Source organism: Gymnodraco acuticeps, unplaced genomic scaffold (assembly GCF_902827175.1).
Source record: "Gymnodraco acuticeps unplaced genomic scaffold, fGymAcu1.1, whole genome shotgun sequence".
NCBI lineage: Eukaryota > Metazoa > Chordata > Actinopteri > Perciformes > Bathydraconidae > Gymnodraco > Gymnodraco acuticeps.
Window position 1 is genome coordinate 187,810 of NW_022989975.1, and position 17,386 is coordinate 205,195.

Here is a 17,386-nt window from a genome sequence, read left to right on the forward strand (position 1 = left end):
TTCTACTTCTTACATGTTGAATCACAATACCTGTACTTTCTACTTTCTACATGTTGAACTACAAATACCTGTACTTTCTACTTCTTACATGTTGAACTCAAATACCTGTACTTCTACTTCTTACATGTTGAACTCAAATACCTGTACTTTCTACTTCTTACATGTTGAACTCAAATACCTGTACTTTCTACTTCTTACATGTTGAACTCAAATTACCCTTACTTTCTACTTCTAACATTTTCCAAACAGGCTGGTTTCCTTTAGTCTGGAATGTATGTTTGGTGGCGTGATCATTATTATTTAGAGTCAATGACATTATGTTCCTATTAATATAAAGGGAGGTCAGGTACTCTTTAAACAGCAGCTGCTTAGTTATGGGTACTTTTTACTGAAGTACATTTCAAAGCCTCTTTACTTTTACTTGAGTAAAGTTTAGTCATTAGAGTATTTTCAAACACGAGTATCTGTACTTCTACTTGAGTAAAGGATGTGTGTACTTTTGCCATCTCTGTTCTTATATTGTATTTTCAATATATGAACAAAAACATTGGGATCTGGAGCTTTAATGTTCGTGCAGGAGTGAAATCATGACGACAGTATGTTACCTTCTCAGGCAGCTGAGCCTCGACCTCTTTCTTGAGTCGGCGCAGCAGGAAGGGCCGGAGCACTTTGTGTAAACGCCTGATGATGAGGATGGTCTCTTCTTCATTCAGGTCCACCTTCAGGGGAAAAGAGAAGCGAGGATGAGGAGGGAGAATTCAAACCTCAAACCGTGTAGACATTTTTGAAGGACAGCTAGAAAAGTACTTTTTAAAATAATCTTTTAACTAGAAATAACCCCCTTCTATTGATTTTTTTTTTTTAAACGTTATTAATTTAAACAACTTCTATTGGTCTTTATTTTTTAAAGGTGTTTAATTCTCTTGCCTCTTTCTGACTTGTATTGAATGTTGTCTCATTTTCTGTTTGTGTTGTTGTGTGTTATTTGCCACATTGTTAAAGCTCTTTAAGCTGCATCATTCCTGTGTATAAAAAGCGCTCTACAAAACAAAGAAACATTGTGAAAAATCTGCAGCTAATTGTTACGTGGAGGTCTATTTAAAAATATTACCCGGTATGTTTATGCATTAATTCTCATGACCTCCATTTCCCTGTTCCCTACCCCTCGTCTCAGAATCAGGTTTATCACCAGCTACGTTGACACGTACGAGGAATTTGACTTGATGTCGTGGTGCAAAAATTAAAAACACAGATAGAGAACTATTTTAAGAAAACTATAATAACATTAAAAAACATAGTAAAATATAGCAGTATTTACATAGAGATAACCTTCTCTATGAGGCTCCAGATATTGTGTACATTGTGTTCATTAAGCGTCCCCTATTATACTGTTCTTCATCAATATATCACAGGTCTCAGATATATACAGAGCCTGTCTCTGATTGGCTGAATGTGTGAAACACCAAACCCCTCTGTTTCAGCCCTGTTTCCAAAGTGCTGATTCTCTGTCTGTTCTTTAGATGAAATAAGGAGGGGACATGGAGAAGAGGGACACATGTTGATGTAGAAGAGACATGAAGAAGAAGGGGACACATGTTGATGTAGAAGAGACATGAAGAAGAGGGGACACATGTTGATGTAGAAGAGACATGAAGAAGAGGGGACACATGTTGATGAGAAGAGACATGAAGAAGAGGGGACACATGTTGATGTAGAAGAGACATGAGAAGAGGGGACACATGTTGATGTAGAAGAGACACGAAGAAGAGGGGACACATGTTGATGTAGAAGAGACACGAAGAAGAGGGGACACATGTTGATGTAGAAGAGACATGAAGAAGAGGGGACACATGTTGATGTAGAAGAGACATGAAGAAGAGGGGACACATGTTGATGTAGAAGAGACATGAAGAAGAGGGGACACATGTTGATGTAGAAGAGACATGAAGAAGAGGGGACACATGTTGATGTAGAAGAGACATGGAAGAAGAGGGGACACATGGATGTAGAAGAGACTGAAGAAGACGGGGACACATGTTGAGTAGAAGAGAATGGAAGAGGGGACACATGTTGATGGAGAAGAGACATGGAAGAGGGGACACATGTTGATGGAGAAGAGACATGGAGAAGAGGGGACACATGTTGATGGAGAAGAGACATGAAGAAGTGGATTTTGCATAATAGGCGAGTATAAACCCGTTGACCCACCTTCTCCCCGGTCATGGCGAAGGGGGCGTTGAACCACTGCTCGAAGGTGGTGCAGCTCTTGAAGATGGTGGGCAGCAGGAAGTTGAGCAGCGCCCAGAGCTCGGGCAGCTTGTTCTGCAGCGGGGTGCCGGTGAGCAGCAGGCGTCGGGGCGCCAGGTAGTGAGTGTTCAGGACCTGAGTCAGCTTACAGTGGTGGTTCTTCATCCTGTGGCCCTCGTCCACAATCATGTACTTCCAGCGGAGCTACGGGGGGGAAGGAGGAGTTATAACATTACACTGTACATTTTGTAATTGTTGTTTTAATGAGTGGGGTGCCAGTCAGAAACAAGTCTGACAAATAATAATCAAAAAAGGAACAAAAATAGTTAAGTCAAAGCATACACAAAGTCATTCAATAATCAAGCACATAAACCGCAATGCAGTGCAAAACGAATCGCGTTCTTTTCAGTTATATTTCATTGCAAAATAACGCACACAGATATAGATATATATACTTCAATCCAGTTTATTAGAATCCAGTTGGGTAGAACACCAAAGGTCCCTTCCAGTTCATAGGATCCAAAAACCAAAGCACTCAAAGAAATATCAATCTAATATTTTATATTCCATTCCTCACATACTTATGTATATATAATATCTATTTTATTTCTGTGGGGGAAACTTCTGAAGCAATTGGAGTCAGGACTCAGAGAGACACGAGGAGAGCTGGAGCTCTGATGGAGTCAGGACTCAGAGAGACACGAGGAGAGCTGGAGCTTTGATGGAGTCAGGACTCAGAGAGACACGAGGAGAGCTGGAGCTCTGATGGAGTCAGGACTCAGAGAGACACGAGGAGAGCTGGAGCTTTGATGAGTCAGGACTCAGAGAGACACGAGGAAGCTGGAGCTCTGATGGAGTCAGGACTCAGAGAGACACAGGAGAGCTGGAGCTTTGATGGAGTCAGGACTCAGAGAGACACAGGAGAGCTGGAGCTCTGATGGAGTCAGGACTCAGAGAGACAGGAGAGCTGGAGCTCTGATGGAGTCAGGACTCAGAGAGACACGAGGAGAGCTGGAGCTTGATGGAGTCAGGACTCAGAGAGACACAGGAGAGCTGGAGCTTTGATGGAGTCAGGACTCAGAGAGACACGAGGAGAGCTGGAGCTTTGATGGAGTAAGGACTCAGAGAGACACGAGGAGAGCTGGAGCTCTGATGGAGTCAGGACTCAGAGACACGAGGAGAGCTGGAGCTTTGATGGAGTCAGGACTCAGAGACACGAGGAGAGCTGGAGCTTTGATGGAGTCAGGACTCAGAGAGACCACGAGGAGAGCTGGAGCTTTGATGGAGTCAGGACTCAGAGAGACACGAGGAGAGCTGGAGCTTTGATGGAGGTCAGGACTCAGAGAGACACGAAGGAGAGACTGGAGCTTTGATGGAGTCAGGACTCAGAGAAGACACGAGGAGAGCTGGAGCTTTGATGGAGTCAGGACTCAGAGAGACCGAGGAGAGCTGGGAGCTTTGATGGAGTCAGGACTCAGAGAGCACGAGGAGAGCTGGAAGCTCTGATGGAGTCAGGACTCAGAGAGACACGAGGAGAGCTGGAGCTTTGATGGAGTCAGGACTCAGAGAGACACGAGGAGAGCTGGAGCTTTGATGGAGTCAGGACTCAGAGAGACACGAGAGAGCTGGAGCTTTGATGGAGTCAGGACTAGAGAGACACGAGGAGAGCTGGAGCTTTGATGGAGTCAGGACTCAGAGAGACACGATGGAGAGCTGGAGCTTTGATGGAGTCAGGACTCAGAGAGACACGAGGAGAGCTGGAGCTTGATGGAGTCAGGACTCAGAAGACACGAGGAGAGCTGGAGCTTGATGGAATGCAGGATCAGGACTCAGACACCGAGGAGAGTTGGAGGCTTGATGGAGTCAGGACTCAGAGAGACACGAGGAGAGCTGGAGCTTTGATGGAGTCAGGACTCAGAGACACGAAGGAGAGCTTGGAGCTTTGATGGAGTCAGGACTCAGAGAGACACGAGGAGAGCTGGAGCTTTGATGGAGTCAGGACCTTCAGAGAGACACGAGGAGAGCTGGAGCTTTGATGGAGTCAGGACTCAGAGAGACACGAGGAGAGCTGGAGCTTGATGGAGTCAGGACTCAGAGAGACACGAGAGAGCTGGAGCTTTGATGGAGTCAGGACTCAGAGAGACACGAGGAGAGTGGAAGCTTGATGGAGTTCAGGACTCAGAGAGACACGAGGAAGAGCTGATCTTTTGATGGAGTCAGGACTCAGAGAGACACGAGGAGAGCTGGAGCTCTGATGGAGTCAGGACTCAGAGAGACAGGAGGAGAGCTGGAGCTTTGATGGAGTCAGGACTCAGAGAGAACGAGGAGAGCCTGGAGCTCTGATGGAGTCAGGACTCAGAGAGACACGAGGAGAGCTGAGCTTGATGGAGTCAGGACTCAGAGAGACCACAGGAGAGCTGGAGCTTTGATGGAGTCAGGACTCAGAGAGACACGAGGAGAGCTAGAGCTTTGATGGAGTCAGGACTCAGAGAGACACGAGGAGAGCTGGAGCTCTGATGGCAAACACTGACGGTTTATTTGGAGCTTCGGCCGGAGAATTCACAAGACAAGTCACGGGCCACGGGTTGACCACACGGTTGAGATGCCACAATCAATTCTGAAGAGCCCTCCTGTAGCTCCAGGTTTTAACTTGTTCAGAGTGTAATATGTCCTTGCGGAACACCTGCTCCAGCAACTCCAACTTCCTCAAACCCCCCAGGACTAAGCTCCGTACTATGGGAGACCGGGCCTTCTGCTCGGCTGCCCCCAGTCTCTGGAACGCTCTCCCCGACCACGTGAGAGCACCACAGACCGTGGAGGCTTTTAAAAAAAGGCCTCAAAACCCATCTTTTCAAAAGAGCCTTTCCCTAGACCTTTTATTTTCATTGTTTGTTCTTGCTTTTTATTAATTCTACCGTGTTGTGTAATGTTTTTATACTGTTCATGCTCACTGCTTGTAGCACTTCGGGATTTGAAGTCAAATATGAAGTGCTTTATAAATGAAACCCATTATTACTATTATTAATAATCTACATTCTTCAATAGAGAGACTAAACAGCTGAGGACACTGAATCACATTTGTTGTCGCTTATGGCTCGGGGTCATCTCCACCCCGAGAAGGATGTGTTCCAGGTGTCCCACAACAATAACTATGTGACCGAGAGCTGCCCGGTCACAAACTGGTAACAACAACAAAATACTAGGGCAGCCCGTCCTTAAGGGAGATGTTGGTCAGCTGCGTCAGAGGGCGAAAGGTAAACATGTATGGAAATGATTCCCTGACAGTTTCAATTGAGATGTTTACATTTTGGAATGTTTATTTCTAGTCTTTTTAATTTGTATTGTACAACGCCATGTCTTTTTTTTGCTGCTGCAACGCAAACAATTCCCAAATTTGGATCAATAAAGTACTATCTTAACTTAAACAATAAATAAAAGACTGATGCATGAATGACTATCTGAATCTGAGGGATGCTTCCTTACCTTAGCGAGCACCTGCTTGTCTTTGATGATGTACTCGTAGGTGGTGAGCAGCACGTTGAACTTGCCGCTGCGCAGGATGGGAAGGAACGCACGGCGAGCAACAGGAGAGCCCTGAGGAAGAACAGCAATTATTGTAATTCATGTTCAACAACAGAACTGCACACACACCATATTATTGACCTCGGCTTTAAACCCCCATGAGGCCCAAAGACTATTTTACACTAATAAATATAAGTGTAAGAATAAATAGGTTCCAATTTTAGTCAAATAAAACGTTAAAAAAGTAATAATGAAAAATTCAACTGGTGTTTGTATTTATTTTTTAAATATCGTTAAAACTAAATTATATTGCCGAAAATATATTGTTTAGTTCTCTCTACTTGTTCATAGAGGATCATTTCACATTAAAAACAATTAGAAAAAAGTTAAAGGTCACTCATCATGCTATTTTTAGACAATAGCATGGGTCTCAGATATATAAAAATCATGTCTATGAAGTGTTTTGCTCAAAATACCAAACAGATCTCCCATTCTAGCCATGCCTCATATCCCTCTATTTCACTTCCTGTTTCAAAAGTGCTGATTTGGGTATAAAGCTTAAAAAAATAAAAAGGAGGAGCTCATGCGGGACCCGGCAGCTACTGTCTAAACTAAATGCTGCCGTGATGAAACGCCATATCATGGATTATCAAGGATTCTCTCTGAAACAGTTTGGAGCTCAAAGGCTTTCTCTCTTGCCGGTTATACCACAAGGTGAGTTCCTTTTACTTCCTGCTTCTTCACACACATGCTCTCCAGTACAGGTTAGCTCTGAGTGTTAGCGATGCTAATGTAAACACCGACCATATTACGTCCAAAACAGTCGGGCATTGTTTCTGATAGCAACGTTTCTGATTGGGCCGTGGGTCCACATTTCAGATATTACGTTATATCGGACGCAAATCTGGATCAGCTCCGTTTTCCCGTTTTTAGAGATTTAGATACGGAGGAAAAGAGAGAGGGTTTTATTTCCTGACGCTGCGTGAGTTCCCCGACACACCGGGGACACGTCTGTATGTATAAAAGACATCAAGAAGTGCATTTTGCATGATAGGTCCCCTTTAACACCTCCTTGGTTCCCTCGACAAAAGCCAATGGGATTTTTCCATTGACTTCCATTTATGATACTTACATGTACTGTTCAGCAAGATAATCTCCACATATTAAAACCACTTTATGATTTTTTTAAGTACAAAGCTAACGTGAGGCTATAAAGGAACTACAGCTCTATTATACTCTATTAACTACTAACATATTTAGGGTTGATGCTGCAGGTGATTTGCCGCGGGACTTTATATGAACCTCTGATCTTCCTATGAAAGACATCAACAAGTGCATTTTGCATGATAGGTCCCCTTTAAGTAAAATGTGATGGGAGCAAAAAGACACCCTGAAACAGCTTCAGGTTTTCAATCTGTTGAAACTATTTCCCTCATTTATTAATCGTCTCTTTTCCTAGTTTTGCGTAATAATGCTTAGATAAAGCACTACACGACAAAAAGTGACTCACAACAATACAGAAGTCGTTTTCTCTCACCTTGTAGGACACTTTCACGACAGATGGGGCCCACTTATCAAACTCGTAGACCCAGTTTGATAAAGTTCTGAAACAAAAGACACAACAGAAACGTGAGAACATGAGGATTTCATATTTCATTTTGCACATGTAGCGCTGCAGGGAGGTGAGGAGTCTTACGAGAGAGGGACGATGATGAGGAAGGGCCCGTTGAGGCGCTTGTTCTCCATGAGGTAAGTGATGAGGCCGATGGTCTGGATGGTTTTCCCCAAACCCATCTCATCGGCCAGGATACCGTTCAAGTTGTTGTTGTAGAGAGACACCAGCCACTCCAAGCCTTTAACCTGAGCGGAGAGGAGTCACAGTCAGATACATCAACACCAAACACTACCGTCTGACTCCTTCATCATCATCATCATCATTTTTACAATTCTTTATTAAGAAGACACTTGAGAACATGTCACCAGTTGCAATGAAATAGACTGGCAGTTACAGGGAGTAGTCAACATTTGCAATAAGCGAACAGTATACATTGAAACCCTCCCCGTCTCATTTTATGTAGTTCTTTATATCAACACTTTTTGCACTACTTTTTATTTTATTATATACACGTTGCATTGTTGATGTCGCCAGGGAAAAGAAAGTTTGGGGCTCTCTGCTGGAACTGCTACCCCCGCGACCCGACCACGGATAAGCGGGAGAAGATGGATGGATGGATGGATGGATGTTGGAGGAGCTCAGGTCAGAAGAATTGCGTTCCCATTTCTACACTGTAGCTTTGTGACGATAAAACCTTTGAATCTCATACAATGTTCATGAACTTTATACGATAACAGAAGGGATGTTTCGTAACAGAGGCATCATTGACTTAGTGAGGGACGACCCTGCAGGTGTAATACCAGTCAAACTAACGTAGGGCTGCTCAATTAATCGTATTTTAAAAATCGCGATTATGGCTTACGAAAACAATCGAAATAAAACGATAATTCTTTTATTGTTTTTTTTTGGTTTTTCAGTTGAATTAAACTTAAAGTTCAAGGTAATCAACTGTTAAAAACAAACGGTTCACATTTTTTTCTCTCAAATAAATAGATGTTTTCAAAGTCAATGAATAATCGCATTTAATAATCGCAATTACAATTATTGACCCAAATAATCGAGATTATGATTTTTGCCATAATCGAGCAGCCTAACGAGAACATAACAATATTTTGGTAAATAGACCAAGCAGCCTTTTTCTCTTGGTGATAGAACTGGTTATCAGCTCATTAGTAGTTTGTTAAGTCTATGAAATGTGGCCGTTTCTGGCGAATAAAGGAAACCCAATCCGACCATAGCTCAGTAAATCTACCATAAGATTGTTCCATCCTTATTTAAAGCAGTCTTTTGAACCTTACTCGTCAAGTTAGACACTGTCCAGATTTATTTCTCTGTCCCCTCTGCAAAACAATCTATTGGCAGAAGAGCGTTGATGTTTAAAGCCCCAACAGACTGCTATTAGATCCACTGCATCATTGGGTATGTTTAAGAATTATCATCTCACACTACCGTCTATCAAATTGTAATGATTGTATGTATTACTTAATTAATTGTACTTAACAGACGGTACGTGGTTTGTCCTTGTTTGTCATGTTTTGCTTTCTGTTATTGCGTTAATGTATGTCTGTGAGACGTTGCTTTTGTCGGGTCACCCTTGAACAACGAGACGGTGCATCTCAAGGGGTTCATCCTAATAAATGTCTATATATATTCTCTTTAGGCCGTGTACCTGGTATTGCTTGAGCAGTCCGTTGATGAGCAGCGATGACTGTTTATCCACCCTCTCAGTGACGGCGTGAGCCACAGCGTAATAAGACTGCAGGCCGCGTTCAAAGCTGGCGGCTGTACCGTACTCATCATCCACATCCTGCTTAGCGTGTCTGGAGGAGGACGAAAGACAGGACAAAATATAATGAGAATTTGCAAGAAACAATGGGAAAGCAATAGCCAACATATTATTAGAGTTATAGAGTGCTGCAGGAATCGGTCCTCAAACACAGAAAGATTAGCACTTTCTGTTTTCTCGTCACAAAGGCAACATATTTGTGAATATGTTGCCTGAGAATAAGGTCTGCGGTTACAACAAGCTGAAGAGATTTTAACGTTTTGTTCTACGACATAAAATAAAAAAATGGTGGTTGCTAACAAGTGTCTAAATGAGACGACTAAACGTCATCAAGTCCAACAGTAGCCGCCTTTAGCTTAGCGGTGGTGACGTGAAGTCATGTGACCGTGCTGTAGTTCCTTATAGCCCAACATTAGCCACCTTTAGCTTAGCTGTGGGTGACGTGAAGTCATGTGACCGTGCTGTAGTTCCTTTATAGCCCAACTATTAGCCACCTTTAGCTTAGCGGTGGTGACGTGAAGTCATGTGACCCGTGCTGTAGTTCCTTATAGCCCCAACATTAGCCGCCTTTAGACTTAGCGGTGGGACGTTGAAGTCATGTGACCGTGCTGTAGTTCCTTATAGCCCAACATAGCCACCTTTAGCTTAGCGGTGGTGACGTGAAGTCATGTGACCGTGCTGTAGTTCCTTTATAGCCCAACATTAGCCACCTTTAGCTTAGCGGTGGTGACGTGAAGTCATGTGACCGTGCTGTAGTCCTTTATAGCCCACAACATAGCCACTATTATTTACTTAGCGGTGGTGACGTGAAGTCATGTTGACCGTGCTTGTGAGTTCCTTTATAGCCCAACATTAGCCACCTTTAGCTTAGCGGTGGTGACGTGAAGTCATGTGACCGTGCTGTAGTTCCTTTATAGCCCAACATTAGCCACCTTACTTAGCGGTGGTGACGTGAAGTCATGTGACCGTGAGGTAGTTCCTTTATAGCCCAAACATTAGCCGCCTTTAGCTTAGCGGTGGTGACGTGAAGTCATGTGACCGTGCTGTAGTTCCTTTATAGCCCAACATTAGCCACCTTAGCTTAGCGGTGGTGACGTGAAGTCATGTGACCGTGCTGTAGTTTCCTTTATAGCCCAACATTAGCCACCTTTAGCTTAGCGGTGGTGACGTGAAGTCATGTGACCGTGCTGTAGTTCCTTTATAGCCAACATAGCCGCCCTTTAGCTTAGCGGTGGTGACGTGAAGTCATGTGACCGTGCTGTAGTTTCCTTTATAGCCCAACATTAGCCACCTTTAGCTTAGCGGTTGGTGACGTGAAGTCATGTGACCGTGCTGTAGTTCCTTTATAGCCCAACATTAGCCGCCTTTAGCTTAGCGGTGGTGACGTGAAGTCATGTGACCGTGCTGTAGTTCCTTTATAGCCCAACATTAGCCACCTTTAGCTTAGCGGTGGTGACGTGAAGTCATGTGACCGTGCTGTAGTTCCTTTATAGCCCAACATTAGCCGCCTTTAGCTTAGGCGGTGGTGACGTGAAGTCATGTGACCGTGCTGTAGTTCCTTTATAGCCCAACATTAGCCACCTTTAGCTTAGCGGTGGTGACGTGAAGTCATGTGACCGTGCTGTAGTTCCTTATAGCCCAACATTAGCCACCTTTAGCCTTAGCGGTGGTGACGTGAAGTCATGTGACCGTGCTGTAGTTCCTTTATAGCCCAACATTAGCCACCTTTAGCTTAGCGGTGGTGACGTGAAGTCATGTGACCGTGCTGTAGTTCCTTGATAGCCCAACATTAGCCACCTTTAGCTTAGCGGTGGTGACGTGAAGTCATGTGACCGTGCTGTAGTTCCTTTATAGCCCAACGTTAGCTTTTTACTACAGAAATCATAAAGTGGTGTTCAAATGTGGAGATTATCCTGCTGAACACAACATTTACGAATCACAATCATTTGTTTGACACAGATTATATCCTGCAAAAACCCCAAAAGCTTTTTGTGGAGAGAACCAAGGAGATGCTAACTTCTGGATCGGCCTACAAAAGGTACATCTCCAACGCACCACTCTATGACAGGAGGATCTATTAACACCAAAATCTTACTCGATGATGTGCAGGACGTCCGTTTCATTGACTTCATCACTGTCGGGGTGGGGGATCTTCTTCGTCTCTACAGGTGCCACTACCACTACTGGAGCGACGACGACGACTACTGGAGTCACAGAGGTGTGAGGCTGCTCCTCTTCTTCTCCCTGTGATGGAAATAAAGGGAGATCAGGAAACTGTGTGCAGGAAATGACAGGTGGGCATTTGGTTTTAACGTAGAGATCAACGTGTCCCATACCTCGTCTTCGTACTCGTCTTCTGAGCCGCTCTCTTCACTGTCTGAACGCGGCGCAATTTCGTATCTGCAACACAAGGAACAACATTTTTTAGGTGAAAATAGCTAATTACTTGATATACTGCTGCTAAAGTGCAATATTGGCTTCTGAATTGTACTTGATCAGTGGCGACTGGTCATTAGGGGCAGGCACAGCCCCACCTAGTGTCAGCAGAAAGTATTAAAAATAATGATTACCAAAAAAAAGAAAAATATATATCATGTTTAATCATCTGTACATTGCTGTTTTAGTCTGTGTTCTTCTAATTAGTGTCTACAGTGTGTGCCTATTGAGCTGTTTAGAGCCATGTGGGACAAAACCCGATCCTGCCCCTCCCTCTCACTGTCTAAGTGAACGGTGACTGTAAAAACTACAATATAATATTTGTAAACCTGAAGAATCAGTGCGTCACCAGCCATAAACCTCACTGCAGAAGCTTATATATAGACATCTAAGTTGTTTGTGCCCCACCACTTTTGTACATATAAATACGCCACTGTACTTGAGTAATAATACATTTAATTTATAAGCGCACTTTTCATGTGAACAAAACTGAAAGTGCTACAGAGTGAAAGGATTGAAACAAAACAACAACAAAAAGATATATATGATAAAGTCAACCAAGTCAACCAAGTCAACACACACACACACACACACACACACACACACACACACACACACACACACACACACACACACACACACACACACACACACACACACACACACACACACACACACACACACACACACACACACACACACACACACACACACACACACACACACACACACACACACACACACACACACACCACACACACACACACACACACACACACACACACACACACACACACACACACACACACACACACACACACACACACACACACACACACACACACACACACTTAAAGATCTAGTAAAAGGCTATTCTAAAAAGATGCATTTTTAGGCCTTTTTTTAAAAGCATCCACAGTCTGTGGTGTCCTCAGAGTATTAATATAAAGTACCAGAAAATGAAAAAAACTCAGATAAAGTATCTGAAAATATACATTAAGCACAGTTCTTGAGTAAATGTACTTCATTACATCCCACTATGGCTATTAAATGAGCATTATGGTGCACTGACCCTGGGTTCATCTCCAGCCAGGTCTCCAGCTGCCCGGACTTCGGAGCCTCGATGCCCACCAGGATCTTCCCGCTGTCGGTATGGATGACCTTCACCGGCAGGTCGCTCATCTGACTGGTCTCATCCAACGGCTGCGAGAGGAAGAAAATAAAGCACATTAACAATCCACATCAGGTTCAATGTTGTTTTGAGAAAGTCCCTCTGGAGGGGAACACCTGGATTGTAGGCTTTGGAGACCATTTACTTTCACAACAACCTATACAACACTATATGGAAAGGGAAAACCACCAAAAGCTAAATGGGGCCTCTTTAAAATGACTTGTATTGTAGTTTTCCTTTATAAAAAATTATATAGTTACATTTTGTAGAAACAGCTACAATTCCCAGACATCAATTTAAACTAAAAAAATATTTTCTTACTACGGCTACGAGAAGAGAGGAAGGAAAAGCATTAATGCTGCAATAAATAAAAACAGCGAAGTAGAGAAACTCCCTCTGGAAGGAACTTTGGGATCTTAGCCTTCGCATGCACATAAACCTGTATAAAAAAAACACACTACAGGAAAGGCAAGACCCCAAAAAGCAAAGTGGCTTTAAAGGACGAAGATTGTAGTTTTCCTCTATTAAAACTTAGATAGTTAGACATTTTTATTGACCAAGAAAGGACTAAAATTCATTCATCATCTTACTTAAAGGTCTCCCATCATGTAAAATGCACTTTGTGATGTCTTTTATACATAAACATGTGTCCCCGGTGCGTCAGGGAACTCACGCAGCGTTAGAAAATAAAACCCTCTCTCTTTTCCTCCGTACCCAAATCTCTAAAAACGGGGAACAACGGAGCTGATCCAGATTTGCGTCCGATATGACGTAATATCTGAAATGTGGACCCTCGGGCCAATCAGAAACGTTGCTATCAGAAACAATGCCCGACTGTTTTGGACGTAATATGGTCTTTGTTTACATTAGCATCGCTAACACTCAGAGCTAACCTGTACTGGAGAGCATGTGTGTGAAGAAGCAGGAAGTAAAAAGGAACTCAGCTTGTGGTATAACCGGCAAGAGAGAAAGCCTTTGAGCTCCAGACTGTTTCAGAGAGAATCCTTGATAATCCATGATATGGCATTTCATCACGGCAGCATTTAGTTTAGACAGTAGCTGCCGGGTCCCGCATGAGCTCAGACCCCTCCTTTTTTATCAATTTTTTATTTTTTAAAAGCTTTATACCCCAAATCAGCACTTTTGAAACAGGAAGTGAAATAGAGGGATATGAGGCGTGGCTAGAATGGGTGATCTGTTTGGTATTTTGAGCAAAACACTTCATAGACATGTTTTTTTATATAGTTTTATATATCTGAGACCGATGCTGTTGCCTAAAAATAGCATGATAGGTGACCTTTAATTAAACTAAAACAATCTTAACTTACTAAAAAGTAGCAAGGACATTTAAAGAAAAGTCTATGATAACATAACAAAATGAAGTAATAACCCATTTCAGACTCACCTCTCCATCTGGTCCCAGACCACCTCCCTCCGTAGGCTCTGGCTTCTGAAAATATGAGGAAACCAAGATGTAAGTCCATGTGCGATTCAAACTGCTGGAGAAATGCCTCACACAGTCTCCTAAATCGTACCTTCTTTTTCTTCTTCTTCTTCTTTTTCTCTTTGAGCGCCTGCACGGCCTTGTGAGCGCGCACCAGGTCCGTGAGGTTGGCCACGTACTCGTCCGTCTGCTGCAGCAGGTAGGCCAGCCGCTTGTCCTTCTTCTGATCGATCAGCTTACGGTACCCCTCCTCATCCTCAGCCTGACGAAGAGCCACAGAGAGGGGTTCAGTGTTAGAAGAGTAAAGCATCACCGGATTGTTTCCCCCGAATAACCTGTCCCTATCATTTGTGTCCACTTTAATTGTCTTCTCCATGATGGTATGTTTGTGTTTGTATCATGTTCTGTTGCTTGACCTCTCAGAATATTTAACAAATTGTACGGTGTTCTTGGCCGCTTTCAGACCAAGTACTTTGCCGTACTTAGTTCCCAGGAACTAAGAGCCGATCGCGTTCACACCGGAATAAGTTCCCTGAGGGAGGATTACGCAAATGAGCCGCTGACGTCACTTCTTCTTCTTCTGCTGCTTTGGGTTTACTGGCAGGCCGCAAACCACTTCACGGCGTATACTGCCGCCCAAAGTCCCCGGAGTTGGGGACTGGCTTCAGTAGAAGCTGCTGGGACTCCCAGCAGCTTCTAATAAAATCATAAAAAATGAAACATAAGTGGCTCACAAAACAGGATAACTATTTAAAAAAGATAATTGAAAAAGGACAGGAAAAGTGCAGTAAATTCAAAGTGCTTATTAAGTTGTCTATCTTCTAAATAAACTGTATTTATTATGTAATTAACAGTTACATTAATAAGCAGTGCTCTAAATGAGAGGCTTGTATCCATTTGCAGATTCTACAAAGTCACCCTAAAAACAAGCCAGGGGGTTTTCTAGAAAGACATAGCATTAGGTGTGGCGCTGATTATGTCAAGAACATGACGCCTGTATACAAGATGTCGCCGCGGATGTAAACAACAACGAGCTCCGTAGAGACAAAGCCATCTGACGCTCTACTTGACACCATTTTCATATTTCTGGAGTGATTTTACAGTCTGTGGCAAACACTGGCATCACTTTAACATTTCACGGGGAAAATCTGCATCTTTGAACGAAGGCCTAGCGCCCCCGTTTCCCTGGCTAAACCCTGCAAGCTATAATATTTAAAAAACAACAAGATAATCACATTTTTTTAAAACATGCAGAGAGGCTAACAACAGGCTTTGGAGCTCCACACGAGTGCAGCCTTAACAGAGAATGCTGATTGACAGGAAGGCGGGATAATGCATCTCCCTCCCTCTCCCGTCATTAGCTCCGAGTCTCACCATGAGCCTCCTCATCCTCTCCTTCTCGATGCGCTCGTTCTCCTTCTTCTGCTCGCGCTCCGTGTTGGCGTGGTACGTGGCCACGGCCTTCGTTGCCTTCTGGATCTTGGCTGTGATGGAGCGGTGATACTCCTTGAAGTCCTTGGCGTGCTGCAGGATGCTGTTGAGGTATTCCTGACAACGGCAAAAACAAAGACAAACATCTTTAAGATTCTAGAATATCTGCCAGTCATTCTATCACAACGTGCTTTATTGGCATGACTGTCAGCTGAACAATATTGCCAAAGCGTTAATTTGTTATTTTGTATTGATTGTGTGTTTTATCTCAATGTGTGCATATGTGTCTGTTGATTGTATACATAGAGGATATACATATTTATATATTTAGGTTATTGTATTTGGGATTGTTGGAAACGTTATTTCGATCTCTCTGTCTGTACATAAACATGGAGAAGCAGCGTTCAGTTATTATGCTCCAAATATCTGGAACAACCTCCCAGAAACCTGCAGGTCCGCTGCAACTCTGACTACTTTTAAATCCAGGCTGAAGACTTTTCTTTTTGCCGCTGCTTTTAATTGATACATCTTAAACTGCACCGTAACTTTTATTATCTTGCCATTTTCTTAATGTCTTTCGTTGTTGTAAAGCACTTTGAATTGCCTTGTTGAGTCCCCCCGTAGGTAAAGTCATTGTTGGGGTTAAAGTCCCCTACGTGTGCCGTTTTGATTTCAAGGCCCTGGTTCGCGGAGGATACCAAAAAAGTCCTAGAAAAGACAACTTAAACGTAACTAATGTGCATTTAAAGAAAAGAGGAATAGCTTTGGCGAAAACTAAAAAGGTACCATGAGGTACAGGAATTAGTTTTGGTTTCAAGACCCTGGTTCACGGAGGATACCAAAAAAGTCCTGGAAAGACAAAGTAAACTTAAAGGTAGGGTAGGTAAGAATGGAGACCCCAGCTCGAGTGCGCTAGAATTTGAAAATACACAACCGGAAAAAATCTGCCACTTCCTCACAGAGCTCCTCCTCCAACACACACGAACGCGCACATGACCAATGAGGGCACGAGATACGTTTGTGCCCTGATGGAAGGCTGACAGGCAGGTAGGCCATCCAGTTACTTTAGCCGGCTCAGATGATTGGTCGAGCTTTTTACAGCGCCACGGCTTCCACTGATTACATTTTATTATGTATTTATTGTCAAAGCATTTAATATATTCATTGCTGTCGGGATGTTAAGAGCATTCCATGGAATATAACAAGTGTTTCTGAAATAAATGACATACCCCACCTTCAAGTGTGTGCATTTAAAAATAAAAAACAGGAATAGTTTCGGCGAAAAACTAAAAAGGATACCAAAGGGGGGCAGATTGTGATTTTCCAAAGGGGGTTTTGTTCAGATGTGTGTAGCTCACACTGAACTGTAACTGTGATTCATGTGTTTTGAAATGCCATTTGATATCATTGCTTTTAAATAAGTGTTTTTAGATATCATTTCATAATATGTTTCTTAAATGCTATTAATGTCTTTCATTTTTGTAAAGCACTTTGAATTGCCTTGTGTTGAAATGTGCAGTATAAATAAACTTGCCTTACAATCACACAGAAAAATTGACATTAAAGTTGACTTTGATAATAAAATTCAATAAAGAAACAATTTAGAACAATATATTATTACAAAACCACAAGTATCAAATGCAAAAACAATCAAAGACACATGAAGTAGAGGAGTCATCAGCGGAGGACATGAACAGCTGTTATGTGTCTCTTCGGCTGTGACATGCGCTGACA

At 43.0% G+C, this 17,386-nt stretch overlaps 1 protein-coding gene across 1 annotated transcript in view; it reads right to left on the reverse strand.

The window, feature by feature from the left end:
- Positions 1–17,386, reverse strand: part of smarca4a (SWI/SNF related, matrix associated, actin dependent regulator of chromatin, subfamily a, member 4a) — a 51,325-nt gene that overhangs the window by 21,516 nt on the left and 12,423 nt on the right. Inside the window, 12 exon segments of the mRNA XM_034211237.1 lie at positions 606–719; positions 2,209–2,451; positions 5,731–5,841; positions 7,307–7,373; positions 7,466–7,629; positions 9,054–9,204; positions 11,266–11,414; positions 11,507–11,570; positions 12,679–12,809; positions 14,183–14,227; positions 14,313–14,483; positions 15,596–15,769. Coding sequence (XP_034067128.1) covers positions 606–719; positions 2,209–2,451; positions 5,731–5,841; positions 7,307–7,373; positions 7,466–7,629; positions 9,054–9,204; positions 11,266–11,414; positions 11,507–11,570; positions 12,679–12,809; positions 14,183–14,227; positions 14,313–14,483; positions 15,596–15,769 — 1,584 coding nt within the window.